This window comes from Adiantum capillus-veneris, chromosome 24 (genome assembly GCF_014529385.1).
Source record: "Adiantum capillus-veneris isolate H3 chromosome 24, ASM1452938v2, whole genome shotgun sequence".
Taxonomy (NCBI): domain Eukaryota; kingdom Viridiplantae; phylum Streptophyta; class Polypodiopsida; order Polypodiales; family Pteridaceae; genus Adiantum; species Adiantum capillus-veneris.
Window position 1 is genome coordinate 121,171,017 of NC_140954.1, and position 26,310 is coordinate 121,197,326.

At 39.0% G+C, this 26,310-nt stretch overlaps 1 protein-coding gene across 1 annotated transcript; it reads right to left on the reverse strand.

Annotated features, from left to right (window-relative positions):
* Positions 1–9,472: 9,472 nt before the first annotated feature.
* On the reverse strand, positions 9,473–13,082 carry LOC147427046 (nuclear transport factor 2-like). The gene is made up of 10 exons (XM_086498625.1): positions 12,908–13,082; positions 12,718–12,796; positions 12,492–12,635; positions 11,578–11,875; positions 11,242–11,501; positions 10,911–11,115; positions 10,710–10,831; positions 10,557–10,619; positions 10,337–10,409; positions 9,473–10,258 (listed from the first exon to the last, which is right to left on the reverse strand). The coding sequence occupies exons 2-10, from the start codon at positions 12,769–12,771 to the stop codon at positions 9,945–9,947; spliced, it is 1,533 nt and encodes a 510-aa protein (XP_086354751.1). The 5' UTR covers positions 12,772–12,796; positions 12,908–13,082; the 3' UTR covers positions 9,473–9,944.
* Between the last annotated feature and the right edge of the window lie 13,228 nt (positions 13,083–26,310).

Below are 26,310 nucleotides of genomic sequence, written 5' to 3' on the forward strand. Positions count from 1 at the left end.
TCTAGAAAGTTGTTTGGTTAAGAGGACATGAAAGTGGCTTATAACATAAAAGTGTCCCATTACCAATCTATGGTAGGCTCAATTTTGTGCATCCCCAAGGGTTCCTACAAAGAGGATTAACTCTATCTTTTGCAAAGGGAGAGAGAGAGAGAGAGAGAGAGAGAGAGAGAGAGAGAGAGAAGGTTTTCAAATTTTATTGTTTTAGAAGACAAACACAACACATACACATATATTATTAACAGTAGTTCTATATTGTCACCCACTTTTTGTATTTCTTTTTCTTTTTAAGGTCAGGGTCATAATGTAGTCAATTATAAGGTTAAGAATGTTAATAATTTTTTCTTTGTCAAAATAAATAATTTACTATAGATTATGAATTTAGCTTACATAATAGTCAAAATTGAAGCTGTATTTGCAAAATAATTCTAATATGCTTACACTTCTTCAAAGCTTTCAAAATATATAATTTACTATAGATTATGAATTTAGCTTACATATTGGTCAAAATTGAAGCTATATTTGCAAAATTTAAACATGCTTACACTTCTTCAAAGCTTACAAAACTCTTTTCAAAGAATTGATGAGGTTTTGATGCAAAGATATGACGTAAAGCTAGTCCATATATTAAGACTATGGCATTGAATACTTTTTGGGGATCCAATCAAAGAGAAATTGTTATCACTATTACTACTTTTGGACATTTTCTTGATTTTGCTTATGTCTTATTTTCAAAATACATTTAAAAGAAGCAATGTAAATAGAACTCTCATTCACCTACTATTTTGAGAATTTCAAAATAGTAACCACTTCTATTTTGGGTGCATGCATGCAAGTGATAAAGACAAAAAGAGTCACTTGAAATCGTGTAATCGCGTGCAAGGTACTTTCTCAGTACGAATCATCTTCTTAATCCTCCATGATAAAGACAAGTGCTCCAAGAGTATCCTAAGAAGGTTACCTGAAGTTTATCCCCCTTTCAAAACCAATACAGCCATTAGAATCTCCACTAGAACCAAGCTACAGAAGACACACTTTTGATTACTTTTATGTTGATTTTCTCTCTTAATCATGACACATACTCTCTTAATTATGTAGTTGATTCTCTCTTGTCTTTCATGTAATTATCTTATTGTATATGTATATATGTATACATATATATGTATATATGTATACATATATATGTATATATGTATATTCTTATATCAAAGATTTGTCACATAGGTCTTGAAGCCTCTTATTGTTGTTATAGTACAATAACTATGACATTCAAAACTTTTATGCTCCCTTCGTGCCCCCCCTCCCCCCCCCCCCAAACTCTCTCTCTCTCTCTCTCTCTCTCTCACACACACACACACACACACACACACATATTAGATGGATAGCAATTTTCATGGAGCTCATGTGTGCATACACATATGACTTGTCATCGTGGTATAGTAGTTGAAAAATTGGCAGTGCGGTTGAAGTGATGACCTCAAGTCAATGCATGAAAATGATGAGCTTACTTCTATTTTCAATCTCTGTAAGAAAAGTATAGATGGCTATGATTGGTCTCTCTCTCTCTCTCTCTCTCTCTCTCTCTCTCTCTCTCTCTCAAGTCTTGAACTTGAAACCATCGAATAGATCTTTGAGATCTCATTGGATCGTTCCTACAACATTTTAATTTTTTTCTTTTTTCAAGACGTGTGTGTGTGTGTGTGTGTGCGTGCGCGCGCGAGAGAGAGAGAGAGAGAGAGAGAGAGAGAGAGTGAGAGAGTTGGAAGATGAAACAAAAATAACTTTATTCTCACCCAAGTTGCCATATATATCTTGTGGGATTGTTCCTATGGGATTTAAAAAATTATTATTCTTCTTCTTCTTCTTCTTCTTCTCTCTCTCTCTCTCTCTCTCTCTCTCTCTCTCTCTCTCTCTCTCCCCCTTTCATAGATATTCAAGTGTTAAAGACTTGTTGTGTAACTTTAGCATCTTTTTTAGATTGTTTTTACATCCTTAAACATTTTATTCTCTCTTTCTCCTCTTTTCCCTTGTACTTGCTGCGTCATTCGTTCTACGCTAAAATATTTTTCTCTGTGTGTGTGGGGGGGGGGGGGGGGGGGGGAGGGGTTGATTTTTTATAGGCACCTTTGCCTATCAAAATTCAGAGAATTTATTGATTTTTAAGCATTTTCCACGGTTTAACTCTTAAAAACAAAAAGGACAAAATATCCAAGAACTGGTAAAAGGTACCATAACTGGGCAATCTCTCTCCCTATTTAGGGTGCCAATGAGAGGGTTGATTTTTGTTGGGCATTTTATTTGTTTTCTATGGGTGAAAAATGTTAGCTACCCTTTTGAAAATACATTACTACTCTAAGAAAATCATATTATCTTGGAAATTTGACTTGGTCTGTCACTAAATATAAATTTTGTATATCACATGCCTTCAAGGACTATTTTAAACTCCTTTGTAAATTTTTGACAAAAAATTCAATCTATATATAAAAAAATTCAATTACATTTATGGTATCTTTTTGAATCTAAAAATGTGAGAAAAAAAAAACCCTTTTGCAATACTCACGTGATAGTCGCATAAATATTAAGTGACCGCCCCCAAGAAATTTGAAGGGCTTGAAGGGTGTCCTTGGTAAAACGGAGCCCTATGAGCTCGAAAGAAAAATTTCTCTCTCTCTCTCTCTCTCTTTCTCTCTCTCTCTCTCTCTCTCTCTCTCTAAGGTCTTGAACTTGAGACCATCGAATAGATCTTTGAGATCTCATTGGATCGCTCTTACAACATTTAAATTCTTCTTTTTTCAAGACATGTGTGTGTGTGTGTGTGTGTGTGTGTGTGTGTGTGTGAGAGAGAGAGAGAGAGAGAGAGAGAGAAGATGAAACAAAAATAACTTTATTCTCACCCAAGTTGCCATATATATCTTTTGGGATTGTTCCTATGGGATTAAAAATTTTATTCTTCTTCTTCTTCTTCTTCTTCTTCTTCTTCTCTCTCTCTCTCTCTCTCTCTCTCTCTCTCTCTCTCTCTCTCTCTCTATTTTCCATAGATATTCAAGTGTTAAAGACTTGTTGTGTAACTTTAGCGTCTTTTTTAGATTGTCCTTACACCCTTAAACATTTTATTCTCTCTTTCTCCTCTTCTCCCTTCTACTTGCTGCGTCATTCGCTCTACGTTAAAACATTTTTCTCTATGTGTGCGTGCGTGTGTGGGGTTGATTTTTTATAGGCACCTTTGCCTATCAAAATTAAGAGAATTTATTGATTTTTAAGCATTTTTCCCGGTTTAACTCTTAAAAACAAAAAGGAGAAAATATCCAAGAACTGGTAAAAGGTACGTTAACTCGGCAATCTCTCTCCCTATTTGGGATGCCAATGAGAGGGTGATTTTTGTTGGGCATTTTATTTATTTTCTATGGGTGAAAAATGTTAGCTACCCTTTTGAAAATACACTATTACTCTAAGAAAACCATGTTATCTTGGAAATTTGACTTGGTGTGTCACTAAATCTAAATTTTGTATATCACGTGCGCTCAAGGACTATTTTAAACTCCTTATCTGTGAATTTTTGACAAGCAATTCAGTCTATATAAAAAAAAAGTTCAATTACATTTTATGGTATCTTTTTGTATGTGAAAATGTGAGGTGGGAAAAAACCCTTCTATTATACTCACGTGATAGTCGCATAAATATTAAGTGACCCCCCCGAGAAATTTAAAGGGCTTGAAGGGTGTCCTCGGTGAGACGGAGCCCTATGAGCTCGAAAGAAAAATCAATCTCTCTCTCTCTCTCTCTCTCTCTCTCTCTCTCTCTCTCTCTCCATAACATGGATAACTACCCCAAGTCGACACCACACGAGTTGTATACTTTCTTTTTCACTCTTTGTAGAGAAATAAAAAGTTTTTTTTTAAATAAGGTCAATATTGGTCTTAAAAAAAACCTCTTGAAAAGAAAAAACCAAATAAACCTTCAAAAATTAGATTCTCATTAAATAATAAAATCTCCACTAAATTTATGTCCTTTTTGTTACGTGCATTTTAACCAATACAGTTATTCTTTGTAGAGGAGAAGTATTTGACTTTTTATGACTAAAGCACTTTCTACTACCAAAGAAAAAGATTTTCTTTTGATTTTACATTCTGACAAAAGCTGAAAAGCTTCTTACAATCTCACTCTCCCTTTTGCATTTTAAAGAGGTTTTTTCTTAAGTGAAGCAGTGAGTGACACATGGAGGCTCTCTCCTTCCTTGAAAAATTTAAGCTGCATTATAAAGAGTATAGATATATACATATATGTGTGTGTGTGTGTGTGTGTGTACTATGTGTACATATATATATATATATATATATATATATATATATATGTGTGTGTGTGTGTGTGTGTGTGTGTGTGTGTGTGTGTGTGTGTATACATCCATACATACGTACAGGGATAGAAGCAAGTAAGAGAGTGGAGCAGAGATATTGAATCCAATTGTGTTCCTATCATTAAAACCAGTTCTAGAACTCACTCCATTTATTAAAAAAAGTTTTATTATTACATTGAATTCTCTTAGATTTCATCTCTTTACACCATGCTAATTTATCTAATCTCTATAATCAAGCTTGGTGGCATTGCTAGATCAAGGTAGACTAAATGAAGGACTCTCTCTCTCTCTCTCTCTCTCTCTCTCTCTCTATATATATATATATATATATATATATATATATATACACACCGATAGAGTTAGAGCACTCTTAAGTTTGTTGAACAAGGGCTAGCACCTCATGAAAAATAATGTCTATGAGAAGCTTCCAATCTTGGTATCAAAGAATGCTTTGCAGCATCTATTAAGAGGTCGTGTCATGCATCACTTTTATAAATGCGATAGACTATACCTGTAGGAAGAGAGTATTGACTGTGTTCCACTTGGAAGAGAAGATAACCCTATGAGAATAGAGGCATTGTTTCCTTGGCCGCAGCAACGCGCGGGTCACATACTAGTACGGATTATGTTGTGATTTTTTTTATGACATTTTGATTTTTGGTAAGAATGAAAAAGACCATTATAAACATTCAGATTTGGTTTTGAAATTTTTGCATGAAAATCAAATTTATTTGAATCCTAAGAAAAGCTCTTTCTTCAAAAATGAGATTGATATTTAAGTCACATTGTCTCTGGTGGAAAAAATTATGTGGATCTTAAGAAAACTCAATGCATCAAGGAATGGCCTAAACCTCAATTTATTCATGAGATTTGTTATTTTCTTGATTTGTATAGTTATTGTACAAAATTCATTCGAAATGTTTCATACTTGGCTTTATCAATCACAAATCTTTTGAAAAAGAATACATCTTTCACTTGGAATGACCAACATCAAAAATCTTTTGAAACACTCAAATATACACTCACACATACCCCTGTCTTACAAATTAATGATTACAAAAAGACCCTTGCTTTTTTTTATGTGACTGGTGCTAGTGGGCATGGTATTGGTGTTGTATTATTGCAAGATAATCATTCCATTTCATATGAAAGTAGAAAGTTGAAATCCAAAAGCTCAATTATAGAACTTATAAAAAAGAATTTCTAGTTGTGCATGCTTTGAAATTGTTAAAACACTACTTTATGGGATCTAAGTTTTTTCTTAAAATTGATCAACAAAGAATTTGTTCTTTGTTTTAATAATCAACTATCTTTGGTCATCATATAAAGTGTACATCATTTATCAAGAGTTTTGATTCAGTCATTCAATATCAACTAGGGCATGAAGATAAGCTTATAGATAGGCTAAGTAGGGCCATCGATCAAAAACATTTTTGTTATTTTTATTATAAATAAAATAAAAAATGATGGATACTTATGCTCATGACTCTGAATTTACTGACATTGATGCTTACTTTTGTAACCATACATATTTTGTTCATGCACAATACTCATTTCATAGTGGGTATTTGTTTTTTGAAAAGCGATTACTTGTAACCATTGCATTTCATCAACTTATCCTTAAAGAGTGTCATGTACCACTTTATATAGGCCATAGTGTTATTGTCACAACTATTTCACTTATTAGAATTTCAAGTTTATTGATCCTACCTTTGAAAAGATGTTACATGTATTGCACAATGTTTAATATGTCAACGAATCAAGCGTCATCATAGTAAGCAATATGGTTTGCTAATGCCTTTACTTTTTCTTGACTCTCCGTAGCAACACATTTCTATGGATTTCATCACGGGATTTTCACTCACTTGGACACAAAATGATATGATTTGGGCCATTATAGATAGATTTAGAAAACATGCTTACTTTCTACCTTGTAAGAAGACCCTCTCAACTAAGCAAGCGGGTCTATAGTTTCTTAAGCATATTTTTCTTTTGCATGGAATGCTTAAATCTATGATATCTGATTGAAATAGAAGTTTCAACAATGATTTTTACGATAAGTATTCTTCGTTCTTTTTAAGATTCTGTACAATCACTCCATATCATTGATGATCCACCCTTTTTAGGAAGTATATCATACTTTTAGAAGCTAAAAGTTTTTATTCGTTACGTGAGGTTTGCCTTTTGGCTGACGACTATGGTATTTCATACCTAAGGTTCGCCCTTTGGTTGATGACTATGGTATTTCATAATTGAGGTTTACCTTTTGATAGTTCATTCCATGGTAATTTGATGCTGAGATTTGCTCTCACTGTTGGTACGTGGTGTTTGACACCTGAGGTTCACCCTTTGACAATTCTTCAGTGCATCATCAATACTTGTTGAGGTTTTTTCCTTTGATTACGATAAATGGTAAATGATTTTTGTTGTTGTTATACTCTTCTTATCTTTGTTAGAGGACTCGCTAACAAAGATCTCTTTTAGTTTTGTAGATATTTTGATATGTGAATTGCACTTACCTTTTTCGTTCCTCTTTTTAAGTATTATAATGAGCACTGGGAAGTTCCCCTCTGAGTACTTTACTTGATTCAACATATATCACATGGAGATTTTCCTTGTCTACGCATAAATTTTGAAGATTCCTAGTTTTCTCTATTTTCGCAAATGAGGGTAGTTACTTCCCTATCGAAAATGAATGTTATCACTATTACTACTTTTGGACATTTTATCAATTTTGCTTATGTTTTATTTTCAAAAATCATTCAAAAGAAGCAATATAAATAAACCTCCCCTTACCTACTATTCTGAGTGTTTAAGTGAAAAGCAACCACTTCTATTTTGGGCGCATGCATGCAAATGATAAAGAGAAAAAGAGAATCCCAAAATTGTGTCATCGCATGCACCGCATTTCTCAGCAAATCGAGAATCGTCTTTTTATTCTCCACGAAATCCGGGAGTATCTTGCCCAAGTGATTGCTTTACCATCTTTCAAAGCCAATGGAACCATCAGAATCTCCAGTAGAGCCAAGTTACAAAAGATACACTTTTATTTTTTTTAATACTAATTTTCTCTCGTAATCATGCACTCTTTCGATTACACAACTCATGTTCTCTTATCTTTCATATATTTATCTTATTGTAATTCATGCTCCATAAGATGAATAAAGAGGCAAAAGGCAAATAGAGAAGGGGATGGTTAGTCCCCGGTTTGATGTCGTGTTTTATTCTTGTCTTTACATATCATGATTATTCAATCGATTGTTTTGTTAGATTTATTTTGACTTAATGAATTGAAGTTGTGTTGAAAGTGTTGGAAAGATATCAAAAAACCGATAATAATCTTCAAAATGAAGTCTCACTTTAAGATCTTAGCATAAGTAACCTATCAAAATATAAAGCCTTAACATATATACAAAAATAAGGTTTTCGATTATCTTAATTGGTTCCTATCAACAAATTAGCTAGAACTTGTTAATAAGACTTGATTTATCCCAAGTGTTACAGCAAATTTCTCTCTAAGTATCAAAAAATGTAGTGCACAATTTGACATTTTAAGCAAATGTCCTACTTGTACTTAAAAAGTAGACCTGACCATTTGTTTTCTTAAATATTATCTAGACTAGATAGCACAAATACACACAATATTATGCAAGTCAAAATCCCATAAAGGGGCATTTTTTGTATCGTATGTGGTCAATTTTCAAGTCTTCGCAATGCCATGAATGATCATGCTAGATGGAAGAATCGTAAAGGAAATAAGGAATTCCCCACAGAGCTTAGGGGGGTGATGTAGTAATTCATAAATTATGAAATCATGAAAGAGATGAGAGATTGCCCTCAAATTTCTTTCAACTTCCAAAATGTCGTTGGCATCATATACAACAACGTAAAGTACAAATCATGTACGATTAAGAACTTACAGTGTACCACATAGGTCCATCTCTTCATAGAGCATCCTGTTGCGATTCTTATTTGCAGGTGGTCGAAGGAAATAAAACTTCTCTACTTCCCGATAGGTATCAAGCCATCTCTACTTCTAGATAGGTACCAAGTGGCACAACTTTTCCTACACATTGGCTTTTTCCTTTGAGATTTTTATTTATATCTCAAGCACAAATCAAAAATATAAGGTTCTCCGAGAAGGAATCAATGGTGAAACAAAGTTTTGCAGTAAACAACACTCGCAAGACAAACTCTAATGGTAGAACCTATTATGCATACTGCCATTACAACAGATAGCCTCGACAATTTAAACTTACTGCACCAACAGTGACAGTCACACCTACTGACAATGGCTATTCAGCCACAACCCTGATGGTAGAAACTTTTATGCATACCACCATTACTATAGATGTGCCTAGACAATTTAACCTCACTCCACCAACAGTGACGATCACATCAACCGACAATGGCTATTTAGCCACAACCTCCAAGAATGTGCTTGTTTCTTTCAAGGTCAAGCAGTGGTGAAACAATTGGCGGGTTCTCAAGATGTCTTTAAAAAACTTGGTCTAAGCGGTAGCAAAGTCTGTAGACTCCTGAGTTCCAAGTCCCAGCTCTTTAAGTACAAACAGTACACTACAAAATCTTACACTCGCTCTTGAGGTACAAACTCTTACACATCCATTTTCACATACCGATCACTACATTTTGCAGGAAAACATCAATTTTTCATCAATTTCACCAAGTCCCAAGTGTCACAATGAAACAACATATCAACACTGGCAGATAAATGCGGATGAATAATGTTGGCAACACCATCAAAGAGCAAACATCTGTTGTAATTCTTGAGAAACAGCACATAACTACATGCAGATTATAAAAATATGCAAGAGACAAGGTAGCTGCAGAAACAAAGAACTTCAGCCAGACGACACGATGCACGAGACAACGGGACGGTAGCTGTAGAAACAAACACCATCACACAGACAACAGCCGCATGCAAGCGACACCAGGGAAGATAGCTGAGACCTCACCAAGAGACTTCCTTAATGAAAAATATAAAACGATTACTCTTCACCAGATTTCAAAAGCTCCACTGGTGGAAGTAACCGCATTAAACCATTAAAAGTAGTCTCACAACTGGCAGTTAATTAATGCCTTTCTTGCTGACACAATGCACGCTCAAAATCAACTTTTACTACCAGTGGCAAAATCGCACGGATTTACACAGCAATGAATGGGCACCAATCATGCCTGACAAAAGGCGTATTACAATCTACAAAAGGGTATTTAAGCACCATGGTTAAAGTGGAACAAGTCTTTAGACGTTTCCAAGGTTGGGTATTTCATGCCCAACCCAACAAATAAAGTCTGTCGTGTTTCATATAAGTGCAGTCTACAGGTGTAGATGGAAAATTGTGGGCAAAATACTTGCCATCGATCTATCCTTCCTGTAGATGCGACAAAACAAACCCCTACAATGCCAACCCTAGACAGAGAAGCCTAGACAATGATAAGCCCATACATAATACATGGCCTCTAAGGCATGCAGGTCTGTATACCTTAGAAAACGGATGATCCTTCATTAGAGTTAATATAAGAGTGAATAATTGGAGCCAGCCGCCCAATCGATGCATAGAAACAACAGCTCTTACTCCTGCGCTTGTCCTCGCCCACGCCCACCTTGATTACCTGCACCTCGTCGCACTGGGCGGGGGCCATTCCAGCCCTGGCTGTCCGTTCTGCGATATCCGTTCACAGTGTTATTGAAGTTTGACCCATAGTTAGAATTGAAAGACGCATTTCCCGCTCCAAAATTTCCACGTCCTGCACCATTGCCACGACCACCTTCCCTATCATAGTCCTGCCCACTTCCTCTAGCAAAACCTCTGCCTCCAAAATAACCTCGTCCCCGCATTCCATCATGTTGGTATCCTCTTCCCTGATTGAATCTTCCCCTAAGCCCTGCTTGTAGACAAGCTTGTTAGATTAATTCTTGGAAGCAGGCCAAAAGTTCAAAAATGCTTAACAAAGTCTTCTCACCTCTTTGGGCCATAGGCATCGGCTTCTTCTCCTCAACATAGACTTGGCGTCCACCAATAAGAATGGGCGAAGCCTGCATTAAATGCAACATCCAATTTTGCTCAGCAACAACGAAGCTAAGAGCAGCGTTCACCGATGCTACGCTAAACAACATCAAATTTGCTCAACAGCAGGGAAGCTAGAAGCAATCGTCATTGATGGAAACAGAAACTTTGCATACTTCAATAGCACTTTGCGCTGAGCTGGGCTCTTCATACTCAATAAATGCAAAGCACACTCCTGCCTGAATCACATCAAACACCAAGCTCTTGGAATCAATCTCAGTAGAAACAAAGGGGAAAAAAAACGAATCGCTTGCTTAAAAAATGCTCACCCTTTGATTGCGAAGGTTCAGACCTCCTGGCTTGATGGAACCAAACTTCTTGAACTCGTCCTCAAGCACAGTAGCTGTGATGTTCAGGGGGAGATTTTTGACGTACACAGACTTCCCATCACCTGCCAAATGCCAATCTAGAATGAGCTCCTCAACATGCAACAGAAGAGCTGAAAAGCATGGGGCTGAAACAAAATGAACCTTCAAGTTCCGCAGCATTCCCTTCATCCTGTGCTTCAGCACTTGAACTCGTTGCCTCAGACACCACATTTGCCGTCGTTGATGTATGGGTCTGCTGCGTCGCTTGAACAGGTGCAGCATGGCGATCACTTTTGGCTGGTGAAGACTTCAAACCCGTAGTACCTGCAGAAGCTGAAGGGCTGGACGTGTCACTTCGATCCCGTAACTACAAAACCCAAGAAAAACAGAATATCAAACAGAGACTTTGCTAATTCCCCTGACTACTTCTATTTGAAGGGATATTGAGTATGAGCCTAAATGATTGATGCAATCCGACCAAGGAAAAGCTTACAATGGAGGCATAAGACTTCTTGGGTGCCTCCTCTGCATTTGTCTCTTCATTGAGAGGAGTAACCTGCTCCTCAGTTGGCGCCTGAATGTCAACTTCTTCAGGTGAAGGAGAGTCGTCCAGTTCTTCACCCGCTGTGTCTGCGGCTGGAACCTCCTCTTGAGAAGCTTGATTCTGCTGCTCAACATGATGGATCTCCTTAGGGGGTGAGACAACAAACTCCCTGGCTTCCTGCTTAAGAGAGGGTTGCACATCCACTACCCCTAGATCCAAAACAAGATGGTGAACAACAATAACCTCCATAACATAAGCGCAATGAGTGACAAAACAAATAATTACCTTGATCAGGTGCAGGAACGTGCTGCTCTAAAGTGCCGTTTGCCATAGGAACATGTGACTGAAGAGGTTTTGGTTCGCCATCTAAATACCTGAACATGTCATTCAAGACGAAGTATCCCACCTCCTGTGGCGCTAGAAAAAATGTCTGGACAAAATTGCGTTTGGGACGGCCATGACTGGAAAGCGAGCCAGTCACCATCACAAGCACACTCCCATTCAGAGATTCCAGTGAATCAACAGTCTTGATTTCTGCTCGAAAATCGATGTAATCCAGGGACATAATCTTCTGATTAATCCCCTGAAAAAAACTTGATAATAAATTAGCTAGAACGAGTCTGAAACAAGTTGCAAAGTTCCATTATTTTCTTTATAAGACAGCTGAATATGTACATGCCTATGGGCATAAATACAGGGTTGAAATCAGAAAAATCAGTAGAAGTGCTTGTCCTTGCAGATACTTCAGGCCATGCCTGTCAAATAGCTTGTACAAGCATAACCCCCTCGATTCCTTCACCCCTTTGTCCTTGTGAGCATCTTAGAGAGGAAAAGATGGGACCATGCAAACGAACACCGACAGTGTTTGTGTACCACCTACCCTGAAGTGCTAACACACCAATTGAGCATTTTCATGGAGGTTCGGATCTGTGTAATGATGCAAGTATACATTCTTCCAAACAAATGGGTTGTCATGAAAATAGATTGTTGAAACTGGATATTCAAAAATACAATAGACAGTAATAAAGTATGCAGCCATACCCTGTGTGCCATAACCAGATATATGACATGATCTGCATAGAATGAGATCGTGAGATAATGTAGTGCAGAATTCACACACAAAAATGCATTACCTAATGAAGAAACAAGTACCTGAAAACCTCAAAACAAACTTTAAAACCACAGAAAAGGACACTCACTGCCTGCGTGATGACAATATCCACAGCACCATTTGCTCCTGCCTCTGCTCGAGAGAGAATGCTGCGATCCGTGTAGAACCGATACACAACTTGAGGGGACTGGTGAAGCACATTGTAGTATTTGTTCACAAAAGTGTTGCCTACCTGCACATACATGGAAATCGAGATCAGAATTGTAAAATGCAAAGAGTCCAGCAGACTGATCGCCAGAAAGACACAATCTTACAAGACTTGCAGTCGCAGGCACAGGAGAGGGTACACTGCCGAGGTTAGCTGCCATGGCTGCCGGGAAAATTCCACAGCAACTGCAGAGATGAGGATGACAAACATCAAAACGAGGACGAGGGCACAGAAGATGGCAAAAACGCAACAGAGGTGACTCAAATCTGAGACGAATAAAATGACGAGAGGTGTACCTTGAAAATGGAGTTGCAGATGGCGATGGCCGGGCAGCAGAGAAGGACAGGAGATACTCCTGCCGCGAAAAACCCTAGGGTTTGATCCGATCTTGACAGGGGCGACGACGGAAGCAGAAGAGGGTAGCGGGCAAGAACGTTTTTTTTTTTTTTTTTGGAGGGGGCTCCTCCCCCTTCTTTCCTTTGCTTGGAATGAGAAGTGGGGGGGGGGGGAAAGGTGGTTTGTTAATTTACACACCTTGAGCACTACATTCCTTGGAGATTGTTTAGGCTGGGTGAAGTCGATGCAAAGGAAAAGATCTTCAGGGGCCGTTCAATCTATGTGGAGAGACCAGCTTTTCCTTCGGGCCCGTTGGTGAGGTGGTCACCTCTCTCAGCACCCCTCTTTTTTTCGCTCTTCTACCTTCAGAGTTGTTCAGACGATCCGGTGGGGGCACAGTTTGTTGTGGTGCTCTATTGTAAGGCTCTTCTGAATCCAGCCTTAGTAGTCCTATGTATTTCTCTCTGTGGGTAGCTTCAACCACAATTTCTTTGGGGATATTAACTTCAGTAGTTTGCCATACTGGATCTATGATGCGGGCAATCCCATCCTCTTTAGTGGAGTTCAAGAGCTCATAAGATCCTTGCAGATTTACCCTACACAGCTCCATTTCATAGAATGATAGTAGTCCTAGCTATCGATTGGCTTCCCTTATGCTTGGATCTTTGGCCACATCATATATCTCTTTTGGGAGGAGTTGAAGCTCCACTGCCCTATTAGACACATAAGATTTCTTTGCCACTTTCATGGACCTTTCTTTTAATTGGTAGGCTGGTAGCTCTTGTAGCCTTTGCTTCAGAATCTTCTTCTTTTGGGCCATTCCTGGGGAGGTTTGCATTGAACTTGTAAGTTGGAAACACGATTTTGCTTGTTAGGTACACTTCATAGTGGAAATATCTATGCAGCATGAAATTGCCAAACTCTGTTATGATGCTCAAAGTATGTTCAGTATCAGCTGAGAAGGACGAGTACAACATTGCGAGAGAGAGAGAGAGAGAGAGAGAGAGAGAGAGAGAGAGAGAGAGAGAGAGAGACTTTAAAGAGAAGAAAATGCCAAAGGAAAAATAAAAGAGAAGAGAAACACAAATATACCAATGTGAAGTTGACCACCTCTTTATATGGACACAGAAGGTCTTTTGACTTTCCACCTTCATATGTATTTTGACTTTCCATCTTCATCTGTTTTTTGACTTTTCGCCTTCATATGTCTTTTCATTTCCTAAACTCACCCTTCATTTAGGCACTCAATATGTTTTGAAATAATATTTATTTTTCCGAGATTGGGGAGACCTAATGAGATTCATGAAGTTTTGAATGTGGTTTTGGTAAAATTTGGTTTCCCCAAGTGTCCCTTGGGTCAAATTTTGGAATTGAGAAGCTCTTTGTGTTTTTTGACCAAGTGTATAAGTAAAAATGTCTTTTTATAGTTTCAGTGGATATGTGGGCTCATTATGACATGTAGGTGCAAAAAAATTTGTCAAAATTGGGTCATTTTGGGCTACTAGATCCTTTCAAATGTTTACCAAAACTATTTTTTTCTGTCACACACATGCTAACTAGGCCTAGTACATGAACTTTAACACTGTTGAGCTAGAAATGGTCGACTTGGAGTTGTCTTCTCCATTTTGCTTTTTGACATTTGTGGTGTTGCCCCCAAGTTTGGTCGTGATGACTTTTTGCCACCTTGAAGCATTTGGGTTTGTCCCATATGTCAAGTAGAACCCCCATGTTGACTTTAGGTCAACTTGGAGTTGATTTGCCGCCTTTGGTAAAAAATGATGCTTTCCGTACCTCCAAGCCATTTTCTAGTGCCATAAGTCCCAAATGGTGTTTTCTTTGAATCCCACCAAGGTACATTGTTTATAACACCTATGGGGAAGCCTCTTGTGAAGTCAGAACTTGATTCTGACGGTGAAAAGAAAATTGAGCTTATTATCTATAGACTCTCATGGACCCCGACGGAATGGTCATCTAAGATTGTGGTAATGTTATTGAGCTAACCACTACAATTATTTTTACATGCGTTCCTTCCCGCGAAGGTTCTGCTAACCTAGGGTTTTTATGGACTACCCCAACCTCTCTCGTCACTATCGTCAAAATTGAACAAGATTTGACATGCTTGTACGTCTCTTCTTTCTGATCATTAGAGTACCTTCCATTTTGCCATCCGAGCTTGTTTACTATTTACTTATTATTTTTTATCATTTTATTAAAAGAATTTCAAAACAACTTAAAAAATAGAAATCCAATCCAAAAAATATCAAAACACACATAAATATTGTGATTGGTCATATTGGCCAAATACGAACAAAACAATAGAAATTGCAATATTTTTCGGCTTTTTGTTGATATTTACACTATATATACACACACCTAGGGGTGATCATCTTATTAGGTTAAAAAGGAGAGAAATTTACTAAAAATTATTATTACTTTGCTAAAAATTCAGCCAAAATTATTCCTCACACTTTACATACTCTCTCTCGAGGCCTCTTGCCCATCAAAAATTGTCAATATGGCTCATTATTATGCCTGATAAGAGTCAAATCTTGCTTAAGGGCAATAAAAAAGCAAAACATTAAGCAGCAAAACACACTTTATACACTATACACATGATCTTTCATCATCTTACAGCTTAAGATCGTGTGATATGCTGCTCTAGTTGTTGTTACTCCCCCCTTCCCATTCCAAGTCGACCTGGACAAAGGTTTGTGCATTGTGCATGGGCACAAACAACATGTCTATGCAAGGCCATGGAATGTGGCCCTATAATGCTTATGGGGGAGATGTAGTGGGTAACACTATGATGTGCAAGATGCGGGTATTGAACGAATTGTTAGTGGTTTTTGCTAGCGAGGTTTCATCGAAACTACAATTTCAAACAATAGTCTTTGAAGACGAATCGCCCATTCTTTGATGGTTGGTTTAATACCATGGGCGGTTTGGTGATTTGGCTTGGCTTAACTTTTAGTACCCACTTGAAGATTGCTTATGGAGACTTGGAAGGTGGTTGGCGGTTTGATTGTTTAGGTCTCCATTGCCATGATGGTTCTTTTGCAATTGTTGACTTCTTTGATGTCAATTTGGAAATCCATTTGTATGTATGTGACCTGGATGAAGCATTTGGTTGCTTTGTGGATTCCAACTGCCATTCAAGCATGCTTTGAGGGTTATTGGTTGGTTGAAAGCGTGGCTTGGCTGATTTGGAAGACTAATGTGAAAGTAATGCTTTGGGTATCCATATTTGCTTCGGCTTGGTTCTCATTATGGATTTCTTTATCCAAATTTTTTTGACTTGTTTCCCTTGGATATATGGAGATTGTTGTTGCTTGATGGTGGTCTTTGGGTCCTCTGGCTCGGATTGTACGTTCCAAATGTGATCTGTTTGTGCCAAGAATGTGACATATGATGTGTCCTTGAGATTGTATTTCAGAGTGTCATCATGCCAATCTGGAACTGTTTTGTAAGTGCACATCCATGAAGCTCCCAAGACCATTTCTTCATTAAGATACTATCTGCCATGATGTGGAATTGATGTGGGCAGTGGTTACCGTTGATGTTGACTGAGACATTGACTTGTCCCAATCTTACCCATTGTTCCTCTGCTAGCTGGCATCTGAGCTCAATCTTTGTTGGTGCTATTATGGAGTTGGATAGTTTGAGGTATGTGGAATAGCGCATGGCATTCATCCGCGCTCTAGTATCCACAAGTGCTCTTTTTGTTTTTCAATTTGATGCATACATCCATTGACCAAGAATGTGATTATCATCACAAGAGACAAGCATGTGTTTTTGAAGGGTGTCATATTCAATTGTCATTTTGTATGCTACCCTATATGCTCATAGAGCTGAGTGTAATTTTTAGTCCCAATCTGCTCTTGATTCGCTTACAATTTTGGTGAGCACGGTGCATAGAATTTTATTTGTGCTCTCAGCTTACCCATTTGCTTGAGGGTGATATGGCACTGACTTTGAATGAAGCACCATAAATTCTCACAATAGATAATCAACCATATCGAGTGAAAATGTTCTATTACAAGGGCTGTGTTTTTGTTCTAGTATCATTCTTTTGTGTTGCTTTGGCCTCTACCCATTTGGTCAAATAATATGTGGCTACTATGATGAGCCTGTGTTCGATAGGCCGATGTCGAGACAGGTCCAACAAAGTCTATCCCCCATTGGCAAAAGCTCTTGCACCCAGCATTGGTCTTCATGGCATCTCATCGCATCGCATGGGTACTTTTGTATGTTGATAATCGTCACATTGTTTCACATATTGCTCTATATCCATGTACAGAGTTGGCCACCAAATGCCTGCAAGAAGTATTGCTTTTGCGATTTTGTTTGCCAAAAAGTGACCTTCTATTGGTTCGGCATGTCCTTGCTCAAGAATCAATAAGTACTTGCATTTTGTGGCACAGATTCGCAAGTTGTTATCGATCCCTCTTTGATAAGGTGATTTTCAATGATTGCGTAGTTTTTCGCTTCTCTCTGGATTGAACGTAGTCTGGGTCTGCTCATGTCTGCTAGCAAGACTCCTTTTTTAGGTAATCCATAATGTATTTACCCCACTTGGGTGCCTCTATTATTTTGAACATTGTAGGATGTTCAATTGGCTTTTGAATTGCACAAGTATCACATGAACTAACATAGTCATAGATACTTCGTTGCATATGATGCCAATACACCCCAAGTTGCATCAATCTCCATAATGTCTGAGTTTTTACATTATGAATTCCCGCAATTTGTATGTGAGACTACCTCAAGTACAGATCTGTCTTCAATGGCTCTATACATAGCCTAAGTAGTATATCCTTTGCTTGCTTATATATTCATCATGCTATTGGCACAATAGGGAGTGTTTGCTTATTTTCTCAATGACTGATGGCTGCCTTCCAATCTGTAGAGAACCAATAGTTAGCAATGGAATCACATGTTTGCTCCACCTCGGTACCATTTGTATGTTGAAGAGATACAAATTTGGCAGGTCGTTGACAACTCCTAGAGGTGCTTCCCCATGGATTAATCGAGATAAATGGTTCGCCCTTTGATGAGTAGTCCCATTCTTGACTACTACAATGAAATCAAACTCTAGCAATATAATAAATCATCAAAATATATGGCCAGTATTGCATGGTTGTTTCGCTCTTAAGAATTGCTGAAAAAGGGAGATATGTGCGTAAGGATCTCTCAATCCGTTGTGCTTTTTGGGCACACATTTTGCCACTTGAGATGCTCACATTATTCGCATTTTTGCCACCATTCTCATCATTCTAAGCTCTCCTACTACCACATCTCTTGCTCATACATGTTGGTAGGTGATCTAAATGGAGTTCGATCAGAAACTCTCTCATTTGGTCTTGCATCTCTACCCTCATTTCTTGTGTGTGGAACCCTGGTAGAGTGAATTGTGTTTGGAGGATCACTTCCACGATACGTGGTCATCGGAACCCTCAAACTCAAGGATCCCATTGGTCTAGGTTCCAAATAATATGCTCGACTAAATGGATCTTCCACTCTTGTCCTCACAGGACTCACTCTCGTGGTTTCTGACCTTGTTTCTGATACAATCGGTCTATGAGTGATGGGGGTGACATAGTACTAGTGGAGTGGCTATTAGCAGCAAGCTAACTCGGATAACATTTTTCGGAGCTTTTCTTGTAAAAATACTTATTATTTTGATGAATCGAGAATATTGTAACTCTTACTTTCTAGATAAACATTGTAATTGATGAGCCGGGGCTACAAGCTTCCAGATTGTATCAACCTGTCTTTAGTTAGAGCTCCCGGATTATTAGTTTTGACCACAAAAACCTTGGTTGAGTTATAAAAGCCAATTTCTATAAGTTTTCCATAAGTTTTGGATAATAGAAACACAATGTGAGCTAACGGCGCTCACTTCTCTCCTTCTCGCGCTTCCTACTCCCTTCCCGGTTACCACATTGTAGTGTCGTCTATTGTGTTACACCGCAGGTAAGAACTCTATGCATTGACGTAAGCATTTCATGGTAATCCGTAGCTTTTGACGTTGTTGATCCACGGCCTAGTTTCATCATAAGTACGAGTTTAAGCTTCAAAATCATAAACTAAGTATAGGCGGGGTATTGGGGCATCATTGTTAAGCATTTAGATGCATTCTGGGTCGAAAACGACTAGGTCAAAAACTCAATGTTGTTAATAATCGCGATTTTTGCACTTGACCTAAAGTGAGATTTGAGACCATAAGCATGTGTGCTTAGGTCTTATAAACATGTCCTAGAAGTTTCGTAATGTTTGAACGTCGTTTGATGCTGTAACGGATGTGATTTGTTTGTCGATGAGCGATTAGCTTTTGGTGATTTCTGTCATTTGAGTGTAGCTCGAGTTAGATGATAGTTGTTTGTTGTTTTCCAAGAGATTGACAACCTCTTATAGCCTCTATGCACTAGTTGAGTCAGCTTCGTCCCATGGATTGACAATTATATTCGTGGCGAGCTATGTCTGCAATAAGATAGGAGTGAGGTTAGATGCAATGGAATTGGCCTATTTAACTTGAGAGTAGCGGAAATTAATGAGAGTACTTTTGATAAATGACTTTGTGAGCATAGCGGGTGAACATAATTGAAGATAGCAGCATAATAATAGCAATTAGTTAACTTGGCATGAGCAATACTTTTGCAAGAGAGAGAATTTAGAGAACATGACAACAGTTGAGGACCAGATTTATGTAAAGCCGGTCCCCCCTCCAATAGGCATTTGTATTATGATTTCTCCCATTAAGAGAGACTTGTACAATACAATCTTTGTGTTCCTTGTGACCTAGGTGATGCAATGAAGATGGAAAGCTTTATGCATCACAAGCATAACATAAACTTGAAGAAAGCTTTAACTATCCCAAGCCTCAGTCCCAAGACCTCAAACACCTTTGAAGGTGGAGAGAGCTAGCAGGGAATGAGGATAGGGAAGAGGAAGAAGAAACGTTTCATAGGAGAAAGAATTAGTTCCTCACTTATCATAACTCTTCTTGCTAGCATACATAATAGCATAGTAATGAAGAAGAAGAAGATGGCAAGCTTAAGCATTGAAGCATGGCTCTTGGTTGGATTTGCACTCCATAGCCAAGAGTGTTGGTGTAGGCTCTCAATCTCTACTTGCTTGGAGAAGGAGAGGGAGCTCTTGCACTTTGCATAGCACACAATGGGAGTGTTTGTGAGTGTGTGTGGGTGAGTATACCCCCTAAGGAACCCCTTAGATTTCTTGGGTCGACCCCCCCTTGTAGCTCATGCTTTAAGCTCATTGGACCCCTCTAGGCCTAGCCAATAACAAGCAGGAGGCATTACAAGCAGGAGGCATTACAAGCAGCAAGGGTAGCCTTGGGACAAGTGTCCCCCTTTCCCCTTTGAGAGAGAGGACTTGATAAATGCAAAATCAATTAATTAAATCTCCCTAAATTATCAGTGGACCCCTTGGGTGGCCAACCAATAGGCTTCAGGCACACCATGAGGGCAACATGAGAAGGAACTTGACAAGTGCCCCTTTTGCTTTCTTTGTACCATGCATGACTTGTGTGAGTGTGTGGGTGTTCTCTCTCATCCCCCTCTTGTAGGGCTCGCCCCTTCCTTTGTAGGGATTGAATCTTGACCTTTTGACACCTCAAGCCCCTCATGCATAGGCCCAGTTCCCACCCCAAGCTTGGCCCTTAAGCACTTTAAGCTTGGGCTGGGTTCTCACCTCAAGTGCAACCCTAGCATCTCAAGCATGTCAAGCACCTCAAGCATCTCAGTCATCAAGCACCTCAAGCATCTCAAGAACCTCAATCATCAAGCACCTGAAGCACCTCAGTCATCAAGCAGGACAAGCATCTCGAGCTGGGTCGGGTTCCCGCCTCAAGCTCAGCCCTAGCTTACCTAAGGTCAAAGGACTTTTACACATATTATTGGAGGTCTTCAATGAAGATAACCCTAAGGTCTTATGCTCCATTGATTAGCCTTTCTCTTTGATAGACCATCTCTCATTTGGGCCCCTTTACCATTGGCCCCGTGTTGAGATAGATCTATAAGCACATGTCTATATCTTAACCCTTGTTCCTATTTATTCTCCCACATTAAGTGATCAATTTAATATGAGAAAAACATTTGGGTTGGTTAGATATTAAATATTAGATTTTATGACATTACCTCTCTCTTGAAATCATAGTCGTCCTCGACTATGAGGTAGAAGAGATAAAGCCTTAGTCATTGGTCAATTTTACCTAACGGATAGAGGATCCCTTTTACCCTACGACATCTTTCCAAGATGGATGAGTAATCCATTTGGTGCTTGGGAGATATAACTTCCGCAAGCATGTCTGCTCTTTAGTCCATTTCCTTCTCCCAAAGTAGAGTGACAAATTCTACTTGGTATGCATACTAGTTAAATTTGTGCACAATTAAAAAGAGGACTAGTCTTATAAGACAAAAACATGAGTCATTTAAAAGAAATTTGTACATTTGCTTACTCTAATGTAGCATTGTAAGCATTGACAAGGTTCATACTATCCTTAAGCTGTATTCCTTGCATCCATCTAGCATCTTCAAAAGGATAATTTTTGAACTTAATAAGATACCGTCGGTGGATAATCTTACCATGTTGTAGTACCTTGTCTTCATGCCGAAGGATAGCTTCGGGTTGTAGCACCTCTTCTTGGTCTTCAACTTCGGGAGGGTCTTCGATAATTGGTTCACTTGGTGGCTCTCCTTTGTAGGGCTTAAGTAGTCTTATATGAAAGGCATTGTGTATGAGCCAATGGTTGGGCAACTTGAGTTGATAAGCCGTCTCATTGATGGGCTTCAAGATTTGGAAAGGACCATAGTATCTTTTTGTTAGTTTAGCATAATACTTTTGATGGCCCGTAGGATTTTTGTCCGTCGTTTGCCTTATTCGAGCCTTAGGAAATTTGAGTAAGACCCAATCATTTTCTTTGAGCATTAAGGCCCTTTGTGCTTATCAGCAGCAGCTTTTTGCCTTTGTTGAGAGATGGATGCCTTTTTAATCTTTTGAAAAGATTCTTGTAGGTCATTGCTATACTTGTCGGCCGCAAAGATCTTCCCATGTACTTTGAGTAGCAAGGGACTTTTAGGTCTTCCCTCAATGATCTCAAAAGGTGCTTTTCCCGTAGAAGTATGTACAGTATTATTGTAGGCATACTCTATAAGAGGTAAGTACTTTTCCCATTGTGAGCGTTGATCTACTTCGGTAACATAAGTCTTGAGTAGATCGAGTATCGTAAGATTGGCTATCTCACTTTGGCCATCCATTTGTGGGTGATAGGCCGAAGAGAAATTCAATCTTGTTCCTAGATTTTCAAAGAGACCTTTCCAGAAATTACTGGTCATTCTAGAATCTCTATCTGACACGATCGATGTGGGTAATCTATGGTGCTTGAAAATCTAAGATACGAAGAGAGTTGCCATTTGGTGTGTTGCCATTTGGTGTGTCTTAAAGATAGATAATTGTGAGTAGTTATAGACACCGCATTAACTTTTGGTCGTCATGAAAGTGCATCGGCCACTTGCTTCTGCTTACCAGCAATGTGAGCAATATGAAAATTAAATTGTGAAAGAAAATTTTCCCACCTCATTTGTTTGTCGGAAAGCTTGGTTTGCGTCATGAAATACTTGAGACTTTGGTGATTGGTTCATAGAATGAATGGAGTCCCCAATAAGTAGTGCTTACATGTGTCTAGGACATGTAGATTAGCTAAAAGCTCTTTCTCATGAATGCCCAAGACTCATTCATCAGTATTGAGCCTTCGGCTCTTATATGTTATGGCATGCCCTTCTTGAAGCAAAACTGCTCCAAGGCAATCACCACAAGCATCACATTGGACCTCAAATGGCTTTGAGAGATCCGGAGGTATGAGGACTAGTTGGGAAGTAAGCTTCTCTTTGAGCTTATCAAAAGCATTTTGCTCCTTAGCAGTCTTAGCTCATGTAGATTCCTTGGGTTAGGCCATGCTTTTATTACCTCTAACTTGGATGGATCCATACGGATACCATCTTGAGAGATAATATGGCCTAAGTATTGAATCTCTTGAAGGAAAATTCACTTTTCTTTTGGTTGAGAAAAAGCTTATTCTCCCTCAATGCTTGAAAAATCACTTTATGTTCCTCCAAAGACTTGGAGTAGACGATGATATCATCAAAGAACACTCCAATGAATTTACGATAAGGTCTAAAAAATTTCTCCATTAGACGACTGAACGTAGCTGGTGCATTAGTCAAGCCAAAAGGCATGACTAGGTATTCATAAAGACCAAACGTTGTGCAAAACGCGGTCTTTAGGATATCTTCATCCACTATCCTTATTTGATGATATCCACTCTTAAGGTCAATCCTACTAAAGTAGGTAGAGCCTTGTAGCTTATCAAATAGATCTTCTACCCGAGGCATGAGAAATCTGCTTTTGATAGTGATATGGTTTGTGCTCAATAGTCCACAAACATACGGTATGTACCATCTTTCTTTTGCACTAAAAGGACTGGAGAACAAAAGGGAGAGGAACTAGGCCTCACCATCCCTTTGTCTACCAATTCCTGTACTTGTCTCATGATCTCCTCTTGTTGAGCTTGTGAGACTCGATAATAAGGAGGCTTGTTAGGCGGTGAGCTTCTTGGAAGGAGCTCAACGCGATGGTCATCATCCCCTCGTTTTGGAGGTAAATCCATAGGGATATCATCGATAAACACATCTCGGAATCCTTTTAGAAAATTAGACAAGTCTAACTCTTCTTGATTCCTACCATTTACATTTGATGAAACATTAGGAATTTTTAGAGACTCTTTGACAAAAATCATGTACACAGAAACTGAGCTTTTCATTGACTTATCAAAAGCAATAGGATTTACAAGTGGAATAGTCCGACCACGCTCACTAGCATCTATATACATGTTCTTTCCCATGTAGGTGAAGTAGATTCTCCTTTCAAGGAACTTCACATTGGCAACCATGCGATCAAACCATGGTGCCCCTAGGATATCATCCTCATGTTGGGGAGGAGAGATGAAGAAGTCTTCTTTGTCGACATAGCTTTGTACATGAAGCTTCAACTTCCCAATCAAGGGAGTAATGGAGGCTTGATGTCCCTTGAAAGCTGCATCAGCCATTACCATATCTCCCATCTCAAAAGCTTGAATGCCCAGCTTGGTGGCCAACTCCGTTGATATGAAGTCGTGAGTAGAGCTAGGGTCAAGCAAGATGAAGGCATCATACTCTCTTACCTTCCCCAAGCATAGGAGAGTGATTATCCTTTGCAATGAGCATCCTCTTTTGGAGCTTCGATGGTGGAAGCCCTAGGAGTCTCATTGCGAGTATTCTTCTTAGGGCAAGAACGATAGCCATGTCCTTGCTCCCCACACTTGAAACACTTATGGTCCTTGCAAAAAGCTTCAAGCTCTTTAGGAGAGAGTTTGATTTTACCTTTGTAAACTCCCTTCTCCTTGAACCGATTGTTGTTGTTGTTTTTGGAAGTGCCTTGGGAAGAATTTTGAACATTGGTTTTCCCCTTTGCATCATTTTTGTCTTTGTTTTCCATGGGCTTGACATTACGTCTAGCTCCTTGATGGAAATTGATGCGTGAAGAAACCATGGTGTGATGGATTACTTCGCTAATAGTACCAGAGTTGATGTATTCGGCCATCTCTTCAGGTAATCCCACACAGAATTGTTGCCTTTGCTCGGCAAAGTCTATCTTTTGAAAGATAGTAGCCTTGAGATGTAAATCCAAAACTTGTCTACATACTTGTGGATAGACTCATGAGAGAGAAGCTTCAAGCTGCGCCATTTGGTAAGCACTTTGTCCTTTGCATCACTTGCAAGGAATTGCTTCATGATGGAAACTCGTAGAGTTTTCCATGTCTTTGGGGCTTCACCATTGCCACAAAGGCTAGCCCACCATTGACGAGCTGACTTTTGGAAGTGCATAGCTACATGGCGTAGCTTGGAGGAGTCAGTGAAGCCCTTGTCTCCAAAGGCCGCATCAAATTGCTGGATGAAGGCCAACACTTTGTCGATAGCACCAAAGGTGCCATCTTAGGTGAGAAAAGAGATACTTTTTCCTCCCTCCTTGAACTTCTTTAGCTTTTGTGACCTTCGCCATGCAGGAAATGATTTGCGATGTCCTCCCCTCTTGTATTCTCTACGAGAATAGTCATAGCTTTCTTCGAAAGAGGAGGAAGGTGAAGAAGAAGGAGAAGAGGGTGACCTCTTCCTAGCCCTTTGCTTCCTTTGTTTCCTCTCTTCCCTTTCGTAGTGACGAGGAGAAGGACTACGTGTTGATCTTTTCCTCTTGGGAGGATTGGGCAATTGTCTAGACTGCCGTCTTCGTGTAGCCACATCTTCAGAGGAACTTAAACTTTCATTGCTTTCTTGCTCTTTGGATTCCTCCTCTTGAATGGGAGAGAGTCTTCTTTTGGGGGGGTCTCTTCAAGAGGCCTCCTAAGCTCTCTCTCCTCTTGGAGAGGAAGGGAAATTCCATAAGCACGAAATTGTTGAGTAACTTCGGCTTGCAAAGCAGGGTTGCCCATAGCTTGTTGCAACCTAGTGACGAGATAATTCACAAACATGGGAGCATCATCATTAGCACCTTCATGTGCAAAATCAAAGATCAATGTTAATTCTACTCTCTTGATTATTGTCAGCCATGTTAATAAAATATATGTATATAAGTGTATGCTTTGGCAATTCAAAACCTTAGTTGCCACTCCTCTTAGCCTTTGAAAATCGGCTCTTAAGTATCTACACCCACGGCTCGAAGTGGTTAAATATAGAGAGTAGAGGAGTAGGTCTAACATAGCAGAGTTGCCGAGGGCTAGCTCCTTTTGGACTTCTTATGGCTCAATAATGGTAAAGCCGTAGGCAAGTCTAAAAAGACTCCATTATTAAGTCCAAAGCTCCTTAGGTGTGCACCATATCCCACATAGTGGGCTCAACAAAACCGATAATAGATCCCAGTTCCACTTACCCTAATATAATTAACAACATCAACCATTTATAAGCTACTTAAGGACCTCTCTTCTTAAGCAAGAAAAGAGAAACCAAATGCTCTGATACCAATGTAATGGAATTGGCCTATTTAACTTGAGAGTAGCGGAAATTAAATGAGAGTACTTTTGAGAAATGACTTTGTGAGCATAGCGGGTGAACATAATTGAAGATAGCAGCATAATAATAGCAAGTTAGTTAACTTGGCATGAACAATACTTTGCAAGAGAGAGAATTTAGAGAACATGACAACAGTTGAGGACCCGATTTATATGGAGCTGGTCCCCCCTCCGACTAGGCATTTGTATTATGATTTCTCCCATTAAGAGAGACTTGTTACAATACAATATTTGTGTTCCTTGTGA

Bases quoted from the DNA above. Each gene is read 5' to 3' on its own strand.
- LOC147427046 (XM_086498625.1), bottom strand. From the start codon at position 12,771: ATGGCAGCTAACCTCGGCAGTGTACCCTCTCCTGTGCCTGCGACTGCA. The intron at 10,832-10,910 runs GTTCATTTTGTT...GGCATTTGGCAG, and splicing joins GAATGCTGCGGAACTTGAAG to GTGATGGGAAGTCTGTGTAC. The intron at 10,410-10,556 runs GTATGCAAAGTT...CATTTAATGCAG, and splicing joins CAGCGCAAAGTGCTATTGAA to GCTTCGCCCATTCTTATTGG.